General features: G+C 44.3%; 1 protein-coding gene across 7 annotated transcripts in view; it reads left to right on the forward strand.

Annotated features, from left to right (window-relative positions):
- The window catches only part of MAP3K13 (mitogen-activated protein kinase kinase kinase 13), a 132,950-nt gene that overhangs the window by 85,158 nt on the left and 28,693 nt on the right, over window positions 1-19,099 (forward strand). For all 7 annotated transcript variants that reach the window (XM_037908334.2, XM_037908335.2, XM_043523193.1 and 4 more), the window contains 4 exons: window positions 1,838-2,409; window positions 12,257-12,440; window positions 15,513-15,704; window positions 17,297-17,455. In XM_037908334.2, the coding sequence (XP_037764262.1) occupies window positions 1,911-2,409; window positions 12,257-12,440; window positions 15,513-15,704; window positions 17,297-17,455 (1,034 nt within the window). In that variant the 5' untranslated portion in view covers window positions 1,838-1,910. The remainder of the gene's footprint in view (window positions 1-1,837; window positions 2,410-12,256; window positions 12,441-15,512; window positions 15,705-17,296; window positions 17,456-19,099) is intronic.

A 19,099-nucleotide genomic window follows, 5' to 3' on the forward strand; every position in this document is an offset into this window, starting at 1 on the left:
TTGCAAAGTCAAGCACTCAAAAGTTAGGAAATCCCAGAATTCAGGTTGCCTGTGCAATCTTAATTCGGCCTCCTGTGCTCATGCACTGATAGTATGTAATCATGTAACTAAAGACTATTTTTGTTACTTTCAAATACTTGACTTTATAACCTTAATAGCATCATTTTAGTGTGTGCTTTATATATAAAACTGTATGTGTATTCAGAGAAAGAGATGAATGATACCAAAAAAACCTCAGGCTTTTGGACTTTCCCCGGTGGTGGTCTTATTATTTTATCTATGCAATGTACTGCTCCCTCAAAGAGGGGTAGAACACAAGCTCAAGGGTGACGATTTTCAAACATCCTCCTGATGTTAGCTGTCTAATACCATATTTAGTCACCTGAATTAAGTAGTCTAATTTTCAAAAGTACGGAACACCCAGCACCTTCCATTGAGGTTCTGTGGTCTCCAACCTCCTCCATTTCTTCCTTTTGGTGGCTGTTTTCAGACTTCAGGACCTTTGTTCTTTGCCTAGGGAAACTTTTCTGGCTTTTTAATCAAAAATCTCCTGTTGACATATTGAAGTCAAGGGGAGTCTTTCCATTAACTTCAGTGAGATTTGGCTTGTGCCCTCAGAGCAGAGGGAGTGGAATAAGCATTTTGTCTCTGACTAGTGTGTGATGGTGGGATATGTCTGTATAAAAGGGGGAGCTCGATTTTGTATTATGTGCTGAACTCATGTCTAGCCCAGCCCAGCCAAGGTTAATGAATTGCATTCCCAGTAACTTCCCTCTTCAGGAAAGATACTTGACACCAGCACTGAGAAGCCATCACAGAGCAATGGGGGCCTATAATTCTGGAATGGCTCTTTATTACTTCCCCACCTCCATGGAACAATCAGTGTTTGCTCCCCTTCCTACTGACCCCTAGGCTGGAGCACTCCAGGGGAGCACATGGCAAGGAGAGGGAGACTCTTTTAAAGAGGGTGTGCTGCTCTGAGCAGGGGGCTGACTGTCACCACATTAGCAGGAGAGAGAACACAGAAGGGACTGTACCCAGCCTGAAATGCTGACAAACCTTGGACTCACAGAAGGGACATAGATCCGACTAAGGGCGGCTGTGTCTCTGGACTTTTGTTGTGTTTGAAGAGATCTTTAACTCTTGATGCTGTCAAGAGTAAAGTGACTGTGGTCAAGAAATTTGTTTGCTACCCCTGTGTTCTTTGATGTCCTGTCCCATTGTCCCTGAAGGGGCCAAACTAGAAGCCAGAGTGACCACATCAAGGTGGAACTCTGAAGGAATGTATGTAAGCAACTGGGGGGCTAAGGAGGTCTGAGACACTGGTTTTGAGGTCTGGGGTGGCTGGATCATCCCAAGGGAAGGGCTCAGACAAAGGGTCTGTCCTGCGTAGCCAGAATCTTTACCTAGACAGAGTTGACGTGGAAAAACGTGAGACCTTGCAGTTGGGTCCACTTAGAACAGACTGGTGTCTGTGCAGAGGGGTATTGGCCCTGGTGGTAACATAGTGCACACAGGCCTTTCCTGTAAGAAGACTCTCATGGGTCAGCCGTTGCCAGTTATCTGAGTTTTCCAAAAAAGAGTCATGGTGGGTAACCCAGAGGAGAAATAACAAGGACCATCCCATTTATGATGTGCACTGAGTTAAATGTCAAAGGGAACAAATGTTGTCATTTGTAAATTTCAGTAATCATTTACCAAATATCATTGGGCCTCCAGTTTTCTAGTAAAACTCATTATCAGATCTTCTCCAGAAAAGAGCACAAAACAGAAATACCATATAGTAGTGATTAAGAAAAGAAGAAAATATTTCTTATCCCATTTTCTCTCATTCCAGGTGCTGGGGCCATTTGTTGCATCTGAATTGTGTATCATTAGTTCTCTAAGCACCGTATCGGACTACCTACTTCATGCACATGCACGGCACCATGGCCAGTCCTCAGGAGCACCTGAGCTGGCCTTCCTCTACAAACTTGATCACCAATACTTTCAATGAAGACAAAGACTTCAGTGGGATACATGGTGATCATGCACCCACTGGAAACCATCCTTCACCTGAGATCATAGAGGATGTGCGAGAGAAGGGCTTACTTCAGGCAGATCTAATAGAAAATGTGGGCAGTCCAGTCACCACAGCGGTGTTGACCAGCATTAGCGAGGACTCTAGGGACCAATTTGAGAACAGTGTGCTGCAGTTGAGAGAACAGGATGAAGCAGAAACAGCTGTGCCTCAGGGCAACAGTAACACGATGGATGGAGAGAACAGTGGGACAGATGACATTAAAATCCAGTTCAGCAGATCCGGGAGTGGGAGCAGTGGGTTTCTTGAGGGACTTTTTGGCTGTTTGAGGCCTGTATGGAACATCATAGGGAAAGCATACTCCACTGACTACAAACTGCAGCAACAAGGTAAGCCTGTGCCACAGAAATGCTCCCAATGCATTTCTTCTTCCCTTCATTTCTTTTAAAGTGAAGTGTGTGAGGATGCTAAAAGCAATGAAATCCCTTTCCCAGCTTTCCACATGACCATTTGTCTGACACTCTCTCATACAGAGTTGCACAGAAAACAGTCACTCCGTAGTGAACCGCAAGCGCAGAATTGTATAAGCTAGAACTGGAAAAGACACTTACATGATCTACTCCATCCCCTGAACTGGGAAGTGGCAGACTTTGAAGTTGAGACAATTATTTAAATTAGTCGGGATGTGGTGGGGCGGTGTCCCGCCCCCAGGCCAGACTGGGCTACAGCAGGCCAGAGCGGCTGCGCGGACAGCCAGCCAATCAGAGAGGGCCTGCAGGGAACCAAATCAGGGCCAGGCTAGGCTCTATATAAAGGCTGCCCAGGCGAGAGGCGGGGAGTTCTCCCAGACCTTCAAGGGAGAAGGTCTGTCTCCTGAGCGAAGGAGACCAGCACCCAGGACAGCGCAGTGCTGGGCAGGCTTGCGGGAGCTGAGGAAAGCTCCAGCCCCATACCTGGCAGGCTGCAGGCCCTAATAGAAGGGCCCACAAGGTGCAAGGGGGCCGAAGGGGAAGCAGCCCAGGGAGGAGAAGCGGACAAGGGGAGTGAAGGAGGGCAGGGAGGCTGCCGCCAGAGGGTCACTGGGCTGGGACCCAGAGTAGAGGGCGGGCCTGGGTCCCCCCTGCCCCCTTGTACTACACCCGGCCGTTAGAAGTGGCCATAATGGACTGCACGTTACCCCTGATAGAAGGGGTTAGACTTTGGGGATTGGTTGGCCACTGCGGCTGGGGTGAAGCGAAAAGACTGCTGTTAAACCTCCCCCCTTCCCTGGAAGGGGGTGAGCATGGACTAGGGGGCAGTGTCCTGAAGAGAATGCTGCGAGAAGGGAGCAACATGGGTCCAGATACCAACGGAGGGTGAGAGACGGACGGAACACCACCAGTGGAGGGCGCTCCACATGGACTGAGCTAATTCCCAGAGGTACCAATGGGAGGCGCTGCGGTGGTGAGACCCAACCCTGTCACACAGGACTAGAGAAATCTATGGAGAACCTAAGGAACATAATCAAGTTAGGTGATTGGGCAGCACATGGCTGATTAAAAATAATGTTGACAAATGCAAGGTAAGGTACAGTGGAGGAATAGTTGGAACTGCTCACACACCTTCAACCATACAATCTTAATGCAGGATTTTCCCGTGCTGAATGTATTAGCTAGTGTTGTGTCCAGTCTGGTACTAAATATCTGAAACATTGGGGCTTCCATCACTTCCCTGTGAGAATATTCCACTGCCTCATACATCTTGTTGTCCGGAAGACTTTCAACATTTAACATTTCGCTCCCTTTTACCTCCCCTCCCTACCATGCTGAACAATTTTTCTGTGATCTTGGTGTTTACACTTTTCATATATTTGTGGACAGTTATCATGCCCTGCATCCTTTAATTCTGATATAAAAGAGCAGGACAGAAAGAGGTGGCGTGGGAACAAATGGATTGCCAAAAATTATGGATATTAACGAAAATTGTTAATGTGTTAATGAGGTTATGAGCATAAGGCCTACATATATTATATCTTTAAAAGTATAACCTGTCCCCAGCTTTGGGAAAGGAAAAAGGCAGATTAGAACAAGTTCTCATTTGAAATAGGGAGGTGTGACGGGGTGAACACACCTCGCACTGGACTGGGAAAGGTTAACTCCTCACTGTGGGCAGAGGAAGCCACGCCCCTACATCCCTACTGGGCATGCTCTAGGTGTAGGGAGCAGCCCAGCTCAGTCTGGGCTGACCGCTGGAGAGGAAGGATGCTCCTTGCTGGCTCCTGACCAGGAGCCACTGACGCCCTGGCCCGCGGAAGCCAGAGGCGCCAAGACCCAAGCAGATGCCCAGCTACCTGTGGATGCCCCAGGGAGGTCTGAGCTACAGTGAGTTGCACTGGCCCAGGAACCCGGAGACCCCAAAGAGGCGCAGACTGCCACCAGGAGTAACATGGTAGGTAGGAAGTAGCCCACAGGAGGACTAGCCATTGTCCTGATGATGGTCAACGTGTTGCAGACAGATCCCCACTGACCCAGTGGCAGACACTCACCACTGACGGGGCCCTGATCTGGAATCTGGTGGAGCAGGGAGGACCCAGTCCCCCTACCTATCCACCACCCCTGGGTGGTGGCCCACACACCCCAATGGACCGCAAGGCCATACAGCCTCGCCTGGAGGGCAATTCTATTGTAAGGAATGTGGGTGAAGCCAAGCAGCAACAATTAAGATTTTTGTACACCAATGCAATGAGCCTGGATAACAAAATGGAAGAACTTGAACTACTGATGCAGGAAGTGAAACCAGATATACGGATAACAGAAATATGGTGGAATAGTAGTCATGACTGGAGTACAGGTGTTGAAGGATGTGTGCTGTGCAGGAAAGACGGAAATAAAGGCAAAGGTGGTGGCGTAGCATTGTATATTAATGATGAGGTAGGCTGTAAAGAAATTAGAAATGATTGAATGGGTAAGACAGAGCCTGTTTGGGCCAAAATCACTTTGGGAAAGAAAGCTACTAGAGGTTCCCTAGGGATAGTATTTGACGTATTCTGCAGACCCCCAGGATCTGATTTGGATATGGATAGAGACCTCATTAATGTTTTTAATGAAATAAATACTACTGGGAATTGTGTGATTATGGGAGATTTTAACTTCCCAGATATAGCTTGGAGGACAAGTGCTGCTAATAATAGTAGGTCCCCGATTTTACTGGATGTGATAGCTGACAGATTTCTTCACCAAATAGTCGCTGACTCAACAAGGGTCAAGCATGCCCTTTTAGATTTGGTATTGGTGAGTAGTGAGGACCTCCTGGAAGAAATGGTTGTAGGGGACAACTTTGGTTCAAGTGATCATGAGCTAATTCACTTTGAACTAAATGGAAGGCTAAACAAAAATAGATCTACAACTAGGGTCCTTGATTTCAAAAGGGTTAACTTAAAAAAATTAAGGGAATTGGTTAGGGAAGTGGACTGGACCGAAGAACTCAAGGATCTGAATGTGGAGGAGTCTTGGAATTATTTTATCAAAGTTGCAGAAACTACCTGAAGCCTGCATCTCAAGCAAGGGGGAAAAATTCATAGGGAAGTGTTGCAAACCCATCTGGATGAGCAAACATCTCAAACAGGTGATTAAGAGAGAGCCTACAAGGAATGGAAGATGGGATGGATGAGCAAGGAAAGACCTCTTGGAGGTCAGGAAGTGTAGGGATAAAGTGAGGATAGCCAAAAGCCAAGCGGAGTGGGACTTTGCAAAAGGGAATCAAAACCAATAGTAAAAGGTTCTACAGCCATATAAAATAAAAAGAAAACAAGGAAAGAAGAAGTGGGACCGCTAAGCACTGAGCATGGGGTGGAGATTAAAGATAATCTAGGCATGACCCAACACCTAAACAAATACTTTGCCTCAGTTTTTAATAAGGCTAATGAAGAGCTTAGGGTAGTGGCAGGGTGGCTAATGGGAACTAGGATTTTGAGGTAGAAATTAGTACATCTGAGGTGGAAGTCAAACTCAAACAGCCTAATGGGACAAAATCGGGGGGGGGGGGGGGGGTGTTGGATCATTTTCATCCAAGAATATTAAAGGAAATATTAAATGAAATTGCAAGCCCCATAGCAAGGATTTTTAATGAATCTGTAAACTCTGGGATCGAACCCTGTGAATGGAGAATTGCTAATATAGTTCCTATTTTTAAGAACGGGAAAAAAGGTGATCTGAGAAACTACAGACCCCTTAGTTTGACCTCAGTTGGTATGCAAGGCCTTGGAACAAATTTTGAAAGGGAAAGTAGTTAAGGTGAATGGTAATTGGGATAAAATACAATGTGGTTTTACAAAAGGTAGACTGTGCCAGACCAACCTGATCTCCTTCTTTGAGATAACTGGTTTTTTAGACAAAGGAAATGCAGTAGATCTAATCTACCTGGATTTCAGTAAGGTATTTGGTACAGTTTCATGTGGGAAATGATTAGTTAAATAGGAGAAGATGGGGATTAATATGAGAATTGAAAGGCAGATAAGAAACTGGCTGAAAGGGAGACTACAATAGGTCATACTGAAAGGTGAACTGTCAGGCTGGAGGGAGGTTACTAATGAAGTTCCTCAGGGATCAGTCTTCGGATCAATCTTCTTTAACATTGTTATTAAAGACCTCAACACAAAAAGTGGAATTGTGTTAATAAAATTTGTGGATGACACAAAGTTGGGACGTATTACTAATACGGAGGAGGACCAGAATATCATACAAGAAGATCTGGATGACCTTGTAAACTGGAGTAATAGAAATGGGATGCAATTTAATAGTGTAAAGTCCAAGGTCATGCATTTAGGGACTAATAACAAGAATTTTTGCTATAGGCTGAGGACATATCAGTTGGAAGTGATGAGGAGGAGAAAGACCTGGGTATATTGGTTGATCACAGGACGACTGTGAGCCACCAATGTGATGTGGCCGTGAAAAAGGCTAATGCAGTCTTAGGGTGCATCAGGTGAGATATTTCCAGTAGATACAGGGCAGCGTTAGTACCATTATACAGGGCACTGATGAGATCTCATCTGGAATTCTGTGCACAATTCTGGTCTCCCATGTTTAAAAAAGATGAATTCAAACTGGAACAGATCCGAGGAAAGGAAAACCTATTTTATGAGAGGAGACTCAAAGAGCTTGGCTTGTTTAGCCTAAGCTAAAGAAGGCTGAGGGGAGATATGATTGTTCTCTATAAATACATCAAACGGATAAATACCAGGGAGAGAGAGAGAAGTTATTTAAGTTAAGTGCCAATGTGGACACCAGAACAAATGGACATAAACTGGCCCTCAAAAGTTTAGGCTTGAAATTAGACAAAGGCTTCTAATAATCAGAGGAGTGAAGCTCTGGAACAGCCTTTCAAGGGGAATAGTGGGGACAAAAAATCCTAACTAATTTAAAGACTGAGTTTGATAAGTTTATGGAGGGGATGGGTATAATGAGACATGTAGCCAATCTGTGACTGCTAGCAGAAATCTCCAATGCTTGGTGATGGGACACTAGATGGGGAGGACTCTGAGTTACTACTGAGAATTCTTTCGCAGGTGTCTGGCTGGTGGGTCTTGCCCACGTGTTCTAGGGTCTAACTAATTGCCGTATTTGGGGTCAGGAAGAAACTTTACCCCTGGTCTGATTGGCAGAGACCCTGAAGGTTTTTCACCTTCCTCTGCAGCATGGGGCACTGGTCACTTGCAGGTTTAAACTAGTGTAAATGGCAGTCTCTCTGTAACTTGAAGTCTTTAAATCATGATTTGAGGACTTCAGTAACTCAGCCAGAGGTTAGGGGTCTATTACAGGAGTGGGTGGGTGAGGTTCTGTCACCTGCATTGGGCCGGAAACCAGCTAGATCAGGGGTTCTCAAACTTTTTTTTGCTGAGCCCCTCTTTGAAAATATTTCACGCTGTGATGATACACACACTCCAAAAGTGAGAGCAAATTACTGTGCATACTCATAGGAGCACCAAGTTAAGTATGTAATCATTATCCCTGCAGTCAAAGGCACTGAAGCCTTTCAACAAATGTAAAGTAGGCTTACCATATTTCAAGTTTCCAAGTACAGGACACTGCTGAGGGGAAAGGGAAGCTGGGGGTGGGTGGGTACAGCAATACTGTACCAGGCCACCCTTACTTCTGCACTGCTGCTGGCAGCGGTGCTGCCTTCAGAGCAGCCCCCCAGCTCTGAAGGAGCGCTGCCTCCAGCAACATTACAGAAATAGGAGTGGCAATACCATACCATCTCACAATGCCCTATAATAGCCTTGTGACCCTCTTCTGTGTCGAGACTGCCAGTTTGAAAAGCGCTGGACTAAATGATCACGATGGTCCTATTTGTCCTTAAAGTATACGAGTCTGTGTGTGTGAATAAATATGATGGCTACAAATGTTCCTTGGAAATTTTTAACTGTTTGTTGAATAATAGAAAACCAAATTTTTAGAGGAAACTGTCCAGACTGCATCTTCCATAAAGTGCCATAGTCCCCCTGTCTTGATGATGCATCCTTGGACATAGTGTGTCATGGAAAATGTAGTCTGGCTAGGGAACCTGGCCCATACAGGAGACTCTGGTCAGAAGACCCTGTTGCAGTGCTGCGGAAGAATATCTGAATCAAACTTTTTGGTTTTTCGATGTTTGGGTTTTGGCAAAAAACTTTCCACCGAAATCAGACACAGCCCATTCTATGATGCAATCTGCTTCTCTGGTGGAGCATCCTTGTTTGGCGAAGGCAGTTTTAAAACCACCAGAGAAGTAGATTTCATCATGTAACAGGCCATCCAGATACCCAGGAGAACCTGCTTCAATACAGGGAGAAAAAAATCCCACTAGTCACACTCTGCTAGTTGTCACTTGTCACCCCACACTAGACCCCATATGGGGTATCAAACAGTTACAACTCATATTTGATGGGGACCACTTCTTGATAGAAATCTTTCTGAAACCCCGTCTTCTGGCTTTCAAACAACCCCCCCATCCCTAACCTCATGAAGCTTATCAGAAACAAGCTCCCCATAGACCAGGACTCACCAATTCAAAGTGGTACCAGATTCTGCCAGAACAGATGCAAAACTTGTAGACATCTTTCCACTGCTACAATGATCAATACCCTTTCAAGATCCATGGGTCTTGATACCCTTTCAAGATCCATGCCTGTTACAACATGTACCTCATCAAGTGCCCAAACAACAACAACTATGTGGGTGAAATGAGACAATCACTATGCTTTCAAATGAACTCATACAGAAAAATGATAAAAGACAAAAACACCTGTGACAAAGCTCTGTGGTTCCCACGTTTCCTGGCGGATTTTGCTAGCCTCAGAGGCTCACTGTGACCCTCCATGTAACCCTTCTCTCTCTAGAGACAAGGGTCACAGTCTACTGAACCATGTTCATCATAAGCCAGTGAGGGAGGTGAGGAGAAGTTATCCTTCCTTGCACAGTCTCTGTTGTCTCCCAGTCTCAGTGATTAATCAGACGGGAAAGGGGGAGGGGAGCCCAGGCCCACCCTCTACTCCAGGCTCCAGCCCAGGGACCCTAATAGTATCAGCTATTGTAGCTGACCTTCTAGAAACATGACATGTATAATTCCCTGGGCTACTTCCCCCACAGCAGCCCTCACTTCCTCAAGCTCCACTTCACCCTTACCTCAGGGCCTCCTTCCTTGTGCCTGATATGGTGTGTACTACTCAGTCTCTCCAACAGCACAGCTTCCTCCCACAGCTCCTGACATACCCACCCACCTGACTAACTGGGAGGCTTTTAACTAGTTTCAGCCAGCCCCTGACTGGCTTCAGGTGTCCCAATCAACCTAGCATTCTCCCTGCCTTCTGGAAAGTTCTTAATTGGCACCAGGTGTCTTAATTGACCTGGAGCAGCTGCCATTTCACTTATCCTGGTACCAGGGATTTGTTTAGCCTGGAGCTAATATATCTATCTCCCACTACTTTTCTATAGCCATCTGGCCTTGCCCCGTCACACACCATACCTTTCATGGGCAAATACTTTTCATAAAGCAATCACTTGATATCTGACCTCTCAGTCCTCATCCTTAAAAGAAATTTGCACAGCACCTTCAAAAGAGCCTGGGAACTTAAATTCAGAACTCTACTGGACACCAAAAACCATAGACTTAACAGAGACACTGGTTTGGGGGCCACTTACAGCAACTTGTAACATACGCTGCTTCCTACTAACCCACCATTCTCCTACTTGACTCCAGAGGTGTTAATTGCGCTTTTCATTTTAAGTGGTCTCTTACAACATGTGAACCATTTACGCTTAACAATCTATCCCACTTATATTTATCTTCGACACTGTAGTTTCCTTCTCTAGACCTGAAGAAGAGTTCTGTGAAGCTTGAAAACTTGTCCTTTCCATCAACAGAAGTTGGTCCAATAAAAGATATTGTCTCGTCCGCTTTCTCTCTCATATCCTGGGACCAACATGACTACAACACTTCAAACAAATACATTAACTGACATTTTCCGTTTAACTTCATGCCTTTAAAAATTAGAGATTCATAGATTCCAAGGCCAGAAGGGACCATTGTGATCATCTAGTCTGAACTCCTGCATTACACAGGCCAGAGAACTTCACCAAAGTAATTCCTAGAGCAACACGTCTTTTAGAAAAAACATCCAATCTTGATTTAAAAATGGTCAGTGACAGAGAATCCACAACACTTGGTAAATTGTTCCAATGCTTGCTTACTTTCACTGTTAAAAATGTATACCTTATATTGAAATCAAGACGATAAAATTAGTAGATATCAAAGTGCAATCTGTGGGGCAAAGTTCAAGTTGTGATGTGAGGAAACATGCATTTCTTTGTAGTTCTGAAGAAAAATGTGTGTATTTTATTATGTGGCCAGTGTAACTCTTATGATGTACTTAACATATCTTGCTTTAAGTGCTTGGGTTTTCTAAATGATGTGTTAGGTAACTTAGTTGTTGTCACTGAGCAACCTTAGCTGGCTTTTTAAACAGTTTTTAGTTTTTATACCAGTGGTGGGCAACCTGCAGCCTACGGGCCGCATGTGGCCCATCAGGGTAATCTGATTGCGGGCCGCAAGACATTTTGCTGACATTGACCGTCCTCAGACACAGCCCTCTGCAGCTCCCAGTGGCCACAGTTCACTGTTCCCAGCCAATGGGAGCTATGGGAAGCGGCAGACTGCACATCGCTGTGGCCCACCACTTCCCGCAGCTCCCATTGGCTGGGAACGGCGAACTGAGGCCACTGGGAGCTGCAGCGGGCCGTGCCTGCGGACAGTCAATGGTCAGCAAAATGTCTTGCAGCCCACAATCAGATTACCGTGATGGGCTGCAGGTTGACCACCACTGTTTTATACTCGGCCCATTGTTGGCTCCATATTTATTGCCTTCCCTTCTGTGCCCTGTTTTACCCCATTTAAACAAAAATGATTAAAGGTCTAGAAAACATGATGTATGAGGAAAGATTGAAAAAATTGGGTTTGTTTAGTCCGGAGAAGAGAAAACTGGGGAAGGCAGGAGGGAACATGTCAAGAGTTTTCAAGTACATTAAAGGTTGTTACAAGGAGGAGTGTGAAAAATTGTTGTACTTAACCTCTGAAGGTAGGACAAGAACCAATAGCTTAAATTGCAGCAAGGGAGGTTTAGGTTGGACATCAGGAAAAACTTCCTAACTGTCAGAGTGGTTAAACACTGGAACAAATTGCTTAGGGAGGTTATAGAATCTCTGTCATTAGAGGTTTTTAAGAACAGCTTAGACAAACACCTGTCAGGAATGGTCTAGTTATTGCTTAGCCCTGCCTTGAGTGGAGGAGGCTGGACTAGAGGACTAATGAGGTCCGATCCTGTCCTACACTTCTATGATTCTGTGATTTTCCTGTAGAAAAACCCTTCAATTTGTTTTGGCCATTGCGGATTTTAAACGTTTCCTTTTATCGGAATGTTTGGATTGTCTATAGTTATATGTTTAATGTTGTACAGCCCCCCCTCCCTCCCTCCCTCCTTGAACTTCACCGAAGAAGGGACGCTCTCCAAATTCTCAGATGTGAAAGTCTCTAGTATATTAACTTATTGTATCACATCAGCAGCTCACAAAGATTTTGAATGTGTTACTGAGCTACTTGGTGAAAAGGTCATAAGAGACGACAAAGGAGTTGACAGTCACTGTCTCTGGTATGACCTTGCAACAGAGCACAGCATGAACTTGGAGATCTTCTAAGCTATGTGCCTTGCTTGTGTATTACCAGATACATGGGAAGTTCCTTTTGAGGAGATCTCAGAGCTGCAGTGGTTGGGCAGTGGAGCGCAAGGCGCTGTCTTCTTAGGCAAATTCCGAGCGGAGGAGGTGGCAATCAAGAAAGTGAGAGAACAGAATGAAACCGACATCAAGCACTTGCGGAAGCTGAAGCATCCTAACATCATCGCCTTCAAGTAGGTCATGACTTCTGTTATCTAGATAATTACTGGAAAAGTAATAACCTGTTTTTTTCCATGAGAAGGCATTGTTAGCCATCATGTCCTGGCCAATTGGTGAGCTCCGAGTACACGACTTGCCTTCTGGTTTATCCAATCTTCCATAGTTAAAACTGGAAACGTATTCTGCCCCTCCTCTCACGCACAGGTATGTAGTGTTGTGGGCACTGTTATGGTATGCAACATTCCAACCCAGAGGGGTCATATAGACACTCATACACACAAAAACACAGTCCTGTGAACTTTGCACATCTACAGGTAAAGGAAAGACCAAGGAAACTATTGCCAGAGAGATTTCCCCCTGCACAAAGCCCATGGGAAACTTTTCCTGTCCTGTCCATCGGGGAGAGCCTCACTACTGGGGAGAAGGAGAACAATGCGTAGAGCTGTAGTCAGGCAGAGTGAACAGAGCTGATCAGAAGAGCAACTCCTCTCCCCCTTGAGTGAGAATGAGTTGCTCCTTAGACTGTGCTCTGCGGGCTCCGGCTATGCTTAGTGAAGCTAATTAAAGATGATGGTGAGACCCAAGAACATTCAGACAGGAGAACAGGAACAGCTTCAGGTTTATGGTGGGCAGCCTGTATAAAATGCTCCCTTTCCAACTGGCAGCAATCCGTGGGTGATCACCGAGTAACTGGCTGGAGTGGTGCCTAATCCATATCACTGGGGCATGCAGGTCTATCCTTATCTAGATGACTGGCACAAGAGCACAGTCTTGCAATTGGTGTAGTTCACACCCTGTGGAAGGTGCATTCTCTCGTCATAACTGTCTGAGAGTGAACAAAGAAATATCTACTGTAGTCCTTATTCAGGTTTTAAAATTCCCAGGGACTACCAAGACCTCTTGGCCTGTAGCTTGCCTGCATCAGGACAGGTTCAGGGTCTCATCCTAGGAGCAGATCCAGGCAGGACAAATTTTCAAGACTCTGTGAAATGTGATTTGAGAGGGCTACATGATGGTGTGCTCCTCCTGTTGAGGACTCTCTGAGATGGTCTATACACCAGAGAATGTCTTAAAGGACATGGCCTTTTTTCCAACCTGCTCCTTAGTTAAATCCCGACTCTTCAAGGTACTTAAGCACAAACCTAACTCTGTGTTATGTGAGTATCCCATGAAAGTCTGAACACCCAGGGCAACTTGCGTTCTATGTTGCACAGGTGTGTTTAAATCAGAAGAGCTTTGAGGGTGCTGCTTCTTCTTTCTCACAGCAAGTGAGGAGGATTTCCTCATCAGTGTCTATTGAGTGCTAGGTCAGGGCACGGCTGATGGACTGACAGGGTGTGTGCTGTACTGGTGTGGGCCTATCCACCTGTACGTATTGTAGTCAGTAGCATACGTGGGGATTGGAAATGCTGCTTTTTAGGGGACAGAATGAGGTATTCTGCCCACTGCATTCAGCCTGGGCTGGCAGGATGGCATATGGACCCTTCCTAAAGCCAACACCTTATTGCTTCCCTCCAACAATGTTCTTGCTGCAAGGGCAGAATTTTGCCATTAACCCAATCTGAATTCATGTTATTGCAAAACATAAAAAGGCAAGAGCTCCCGCAGAGCTATCAGTCTCTACAGCCCTCATCCTCTTAAAGGACTGAACTGAATTGTACTTGAACTTGCAAGAGATCTTCTCGGAGCAGGCATAACACTAGAGTGTGCATAAAGCAAAACCAGATCTTGCAGCTCTGTGGTGTAAGTAGGTAATTTATTACTGGAGTTACTTACTGGGCATGGTTGATATGCTCAGTGCTGTACAAAACATGGACACAGTCCATGCCCTGAGGAGACAAACCATATAGTACAGACAAATAATCTAAGTCGATTTTACTCCTAACCCCATTTGTTATCCAAGTGATGCCTGCAGATACTTCCCAACCTAATTTAACTTTTGCTGCAAGAGGATTTTTGAATAGTACTAAAATATATGGTGGGCAGAAATGATTTCCTTACTGTAAGGAGTGTTAACAAGAATTTAGCTCCAAATGGAGTGGAGATGAACCCTTATTCTGTTAACCTGGCTGAATACTAATACAAGGTCCAGGTTAGAGCTACTTTAATGTGGAATTTCTGCTAATTCAGTGAGAGCTCTTCACGTGACGCAGCTGTAAAACTGAGCCCAGAGTGACTTAGTAGAAGGCAAGCCAATCAAACGAATTATGTGACAAGTTAGAAGGTGACTGCAGTGGTTCAATGAACGCAAGCTGTGTTTCTCCAGAGCATGTCTGACAAGATATGGAATAAATATAAACCCTGCTATTTTGACCTAACTTTGACGTAGGAACACCACACAAACAAATACAAACAAACCCGAAGTAAAAAATAAAGTCTAAGTCCTGCTGACTGGAGATGGATCTGTTTTCTGTAATCTTAGTGGGAAGGGAGGAGGGAGAAAATGTAGAAGAAATAGTAATAGAAATATTACTTTTAATCTAATAGTGTCACATTATTAGCTGGTTAATCAAAATGCTGAGGGACTAATGGGTCTCACAGAATGGAAGTTTTCTGATTGAAGGTTAGCTCTCTTCAGGCATTTTGGCATTGAACTACACTAAAGTTTGTATTTGCTATGTGTCTGGTGTTCCAGAGCTCTTCCTGATTGAGCATTTACTAAGGCATGGTTTTTGTTTTCCTGTGAAGCATCGAAAGCCCCTGTCATTGCTTGACCTGGGGGCTCTGTAGTCTGATCTGGACCTGTATGGCAATGTCTGTGTTCCTGTGCCTGTATCCCTGGAGAATGAAGGTCAATACTAGAAAATAAAAGCCAAAGACATAAACCTACAGAACAGCTTCTGCTTCTATAGACAAACTTAATTTCTCCACATATGAGTCAGGTGCACAGTTGACACATTCCAGATAAAGAAGAACGGTCTAATTTTCAAAAATGCTGAGCCCCTACAGCTCCCTGCCAGGAAAGTCAATGAGCTCTGGGCATTCAGATCACAATGGTATATTTTTGAGTTCAGAGAATCACTTTGATACTGAGTGTTGGGTTTGATTTGCAGTAATGTGTATAGTGTTTGTGTGTTCTCTGACAGGGGAGTTTGCACTCAAGCCCCATGTTACTGTATTATCATGGAGTACTGCGCACATGGACAGCTCTATGAAGTGCTACGAGCGGGTCGGAAAGTCACGCCTCGGCTGCTTGTGGACTGGTCCACAGGGATTGCAAGTGGAATGAATTACTTACACCTTCATAAAATCATCCACAGAGACCTCAAGTCACCAAAGTAAGTCCTTGGGTGCTTAAAACTCTGAAAAAGTAGATTTTTGAGTGAATTCCTCCAGCAAATGGATATCGAGCTAGATATGGGGCCCTTAAACTTTCTCATGGTCTGGCCCATAACTTGAGAAAGATTTGTCTTGTGTCTCCTCTGACCTGTTTGTAACTGCATGGACCATCTCTGCTCCCATTTATACTAGCATAACATCTCTGTTATGCACCAGTTGCTTATGTGGGAAAGTAATAGTCGGGAAACATGTCTGCTAATGAGATGTCTGTTTTGCCCTTTTGAAAAAGTGAATCACTCTGTCTCCTTCTTCTCTATTTTGTCTGTCTTTCTTGTCTGTTTTGTTCTGGTCTCATCCCTTGCTCTCCTGAATGTGTATCTTCCTCTTCTCCTGCACCTGTTCCCCTGCTGATACTGCCCAGCTGTCTTATCTCGTTCACCCTGGACATTGCTTCAGCCTCACCCTTCCTTCACTGTTTACAGCACGCGGTGTGACTGTGGTTCTGTTATTGTATCTGTATTTGGCTGTAAATGTTTTAAATGGTATGTTACATTGTTTGGGCAGTGAGGTTATTATTGTTACATCACTTATTATTTATATTATTGCTAGTTTGAATATCAAGATAAATTTTCCAACAAATAGTTCTACATTTTTCTGTAATTGTTACCTCTAATTATACTGTATACAGTATATACCTGTATATGGCTAATTACATCTTCCATCTTAGTAGTCATTTTGTGTTAAAACATGTATTTAAAAGAAGTTTGAAAGTCCCCCAAATATAGTCAACCTTGATGTTCCCCGTTATGACTCTGTTACAGTCGGTTTACACCAGGATGGACTTTGGCCTCTAGAATTTAGAATCAGAGTTTGGAAAAAAATCAAAAGAATTTTGTGGTAATTCATCTGTGAAGCTGCAGTATTATTAACTCTGTACTCTGACCCTGTCAAACAGCCTCACCAATGCTTCATACTGATTTGAAACAGAGCCATTTGCTAACAATAGCTACTGCACTAAGATCTTGAGTGACTGTGGTTAAAATTGAGGCTTTAGATAGGAAGTGTTTGAGCTAGATTCCAAGAGGGAGGAACTTTGTTTCCAGAACAGTGTAGTTTATGGGGCCGTGGGTTTGAGCAATGATAGAAACCAGGAGCCCTTGATCAGTAGGGCTGGAGACAAACAAGCAAAAATGTTATTGTAGATTGCTCTACTGATTTTATTTCAGCAGTACCTTATTAATGATGCAAAGCAAGGAAGAGGTCATTATGACTCCCTCCCATGTTGGCGGAACAACTGGATCTGGTGGAGTTACATTAGAAAAAGTTGTTCTGAACAGAGGGAGAGAATTTACCGAAACTAGCAAATTAATTCCATTTACTGATCAAATTGTTTTAAAGCTTTAGTTCCTGGCTGCTAGGTCCAGATAAACCACTAATTCTTACATCCTCACTTTGCCCATTGATAAAATAGTTATAGTTTATACCTGACAGTGTTAGTGGGTGACAAAAAACTTCCACTTCTGAAAGTTGCTAGGGAAGGGCAAAGCGTTTTCTCATTGCTGATACCTTGTGTTTTTCCCTCTCTCTCCAGTGTATTAGTCACTCATACAGATGCAGTAAAAATTTCAGATTTTGGTACTTCTAAAGAACTCAGTGATAAAAGTACAAAAATGTCCTTCGCGGGCACTGTGGCTTGGATGGCCCCAGAGGTGATACGGAATGAGCCCGTCTCTGAAAAAGTGGATATCTGGTGAGCAGTACTGTCATGTTAATTGCACATCTTCACCTTCCTTTCAGCCAGTCAGATCTTCCCATTATATAGCATTTCCAGCACTCTATACTCACTAGAAGGTCTGTCTCATTGCTCTCTACTGGACTTTCCATTCTCAGAGATGCTGCTAAGTATTATATGTAGGGCCCTACCAAATTCATGGTCCATTTTGGTCAATTTCATGGTCATAGGATTTTAAAAATAATAAATTTCATGATTTCAGATATTTAAATCTGAAATTTCATTGTAACTGTAGGGGTCCTGACCCAAAAAGGGTGGGGAGGGGCACAAGGTTATTGTAGGGGGGGGTCACAGTATTGACACCCTTAGTTCTCTGTTGCTGGCAGCGGCGCTGCCTTCAGAGCTGGGCGGCCAGAGAGTAGTGGCTGCTAGCCAGGAGCTCAGGTTTGAAGGCAGTGCCACGGCCAGCAGTAGCGCAGAAAAAAGGATGGCATGAGATGGTATTGCCACCCTTACTTCTGCACTGCCTTCAGAGTCGGTTGCCTGGCCAGCAGCTGCTGCTCTTCAGCCACCCGGCTTTGAAGGCAGCGCAGAAGTAAGGGTGGCAATACCACAACCCCCACCAGTAATCTTGCAACTTTTTGGATCTGGACCCCCAGTTTGAAAAACACTGGTCTCCCTTGTGAAATCTGTATATTATAGGGTAAAGGTACACAAAAGACCAGATTTCATGGGGGAGGTCAGATTTCATGGTCCGTGACGCATATTTCCTGGCCGTGAATTTGGTAGGGTCCTAATTATATGCTCCACAATGAGGAGTGGGGCTATGAAAGCAATAAAAATTCAGTGTATTTAGATGTTTGATGATGATGAGAGATGAAGGTCCTCAGCACCTCGCAAAAGTGGGCCCCAAAAACCTGCCCCTTTAAGAATTAAAACAGTGAACAAACACAGAATCATGTTCTTCTGTTCCATGCGATGTTGTTATAGCCAGGTTGGTCCCAGGACACGAGAAAGACGAGATGGGTGAGATAATATATTTTATTGGACCAGCTTCTGTTGGTGAAAGAGAGAAGTTTTTGAGCTTACACAGAGCTTTTCTTCAGGTCTGGGAAATGTAGTCAGCGTGCAAGGATATATAGAGAAAGAGAGAGAAAGATGCTGTTCCTTCTGGGATATAGTAAATTTGGACTTTGAAACTCACTAAATAGTCTTTACCACATCTCTGCATCTCAGGCTAATTTTAGCTTCTGGAACAGTTATTCAGTGAGTGCTTTTCTTTGGCTTTTGATCACCTCTCTTTTGCCTTTGTACTAACCATTTTGGCATCAGTTTACTATTTTATGATGCCCTCTATGTGGTTGGTGATGGCAGTCATTCCTTGCTACCTTTTGTGAATTATGACTTCTCTCTGGAGCCTTGGATTCATTACAGGAGAAAGGCAGATTTAGTTTTTTTACCTGTAATTTTCATTTCTTGTAGTTTGGGTTGCCTGCTCTCGACAGACCCTCCTTATACTATTCTTTTATTGATTGGTTTTAACACAATTCTCATTCATTTTTCTTCAAGTTAGAACAAGAGGGAATCTCCAATGGAGTCTGAAATGTCCAAATAGTGGCACCTACACAGTGGCTGTGTTTGTTTCCTCACTTCCACATTGTA

Source organism: Chelonia mydas, chromosome 9 (genome assembly GCF_015237465.2).
Source record: "Chelonia mydas isolate rCheMyd1 chromosome 9, rCheMyd1.pri.v2, whole genome shotgun sequence".
Taxonomy (NCBI): Eukaryota; Metazoa; Chordata; order Testudines; family Cheloniidae; genus Chelonia; species Chelonia mydas.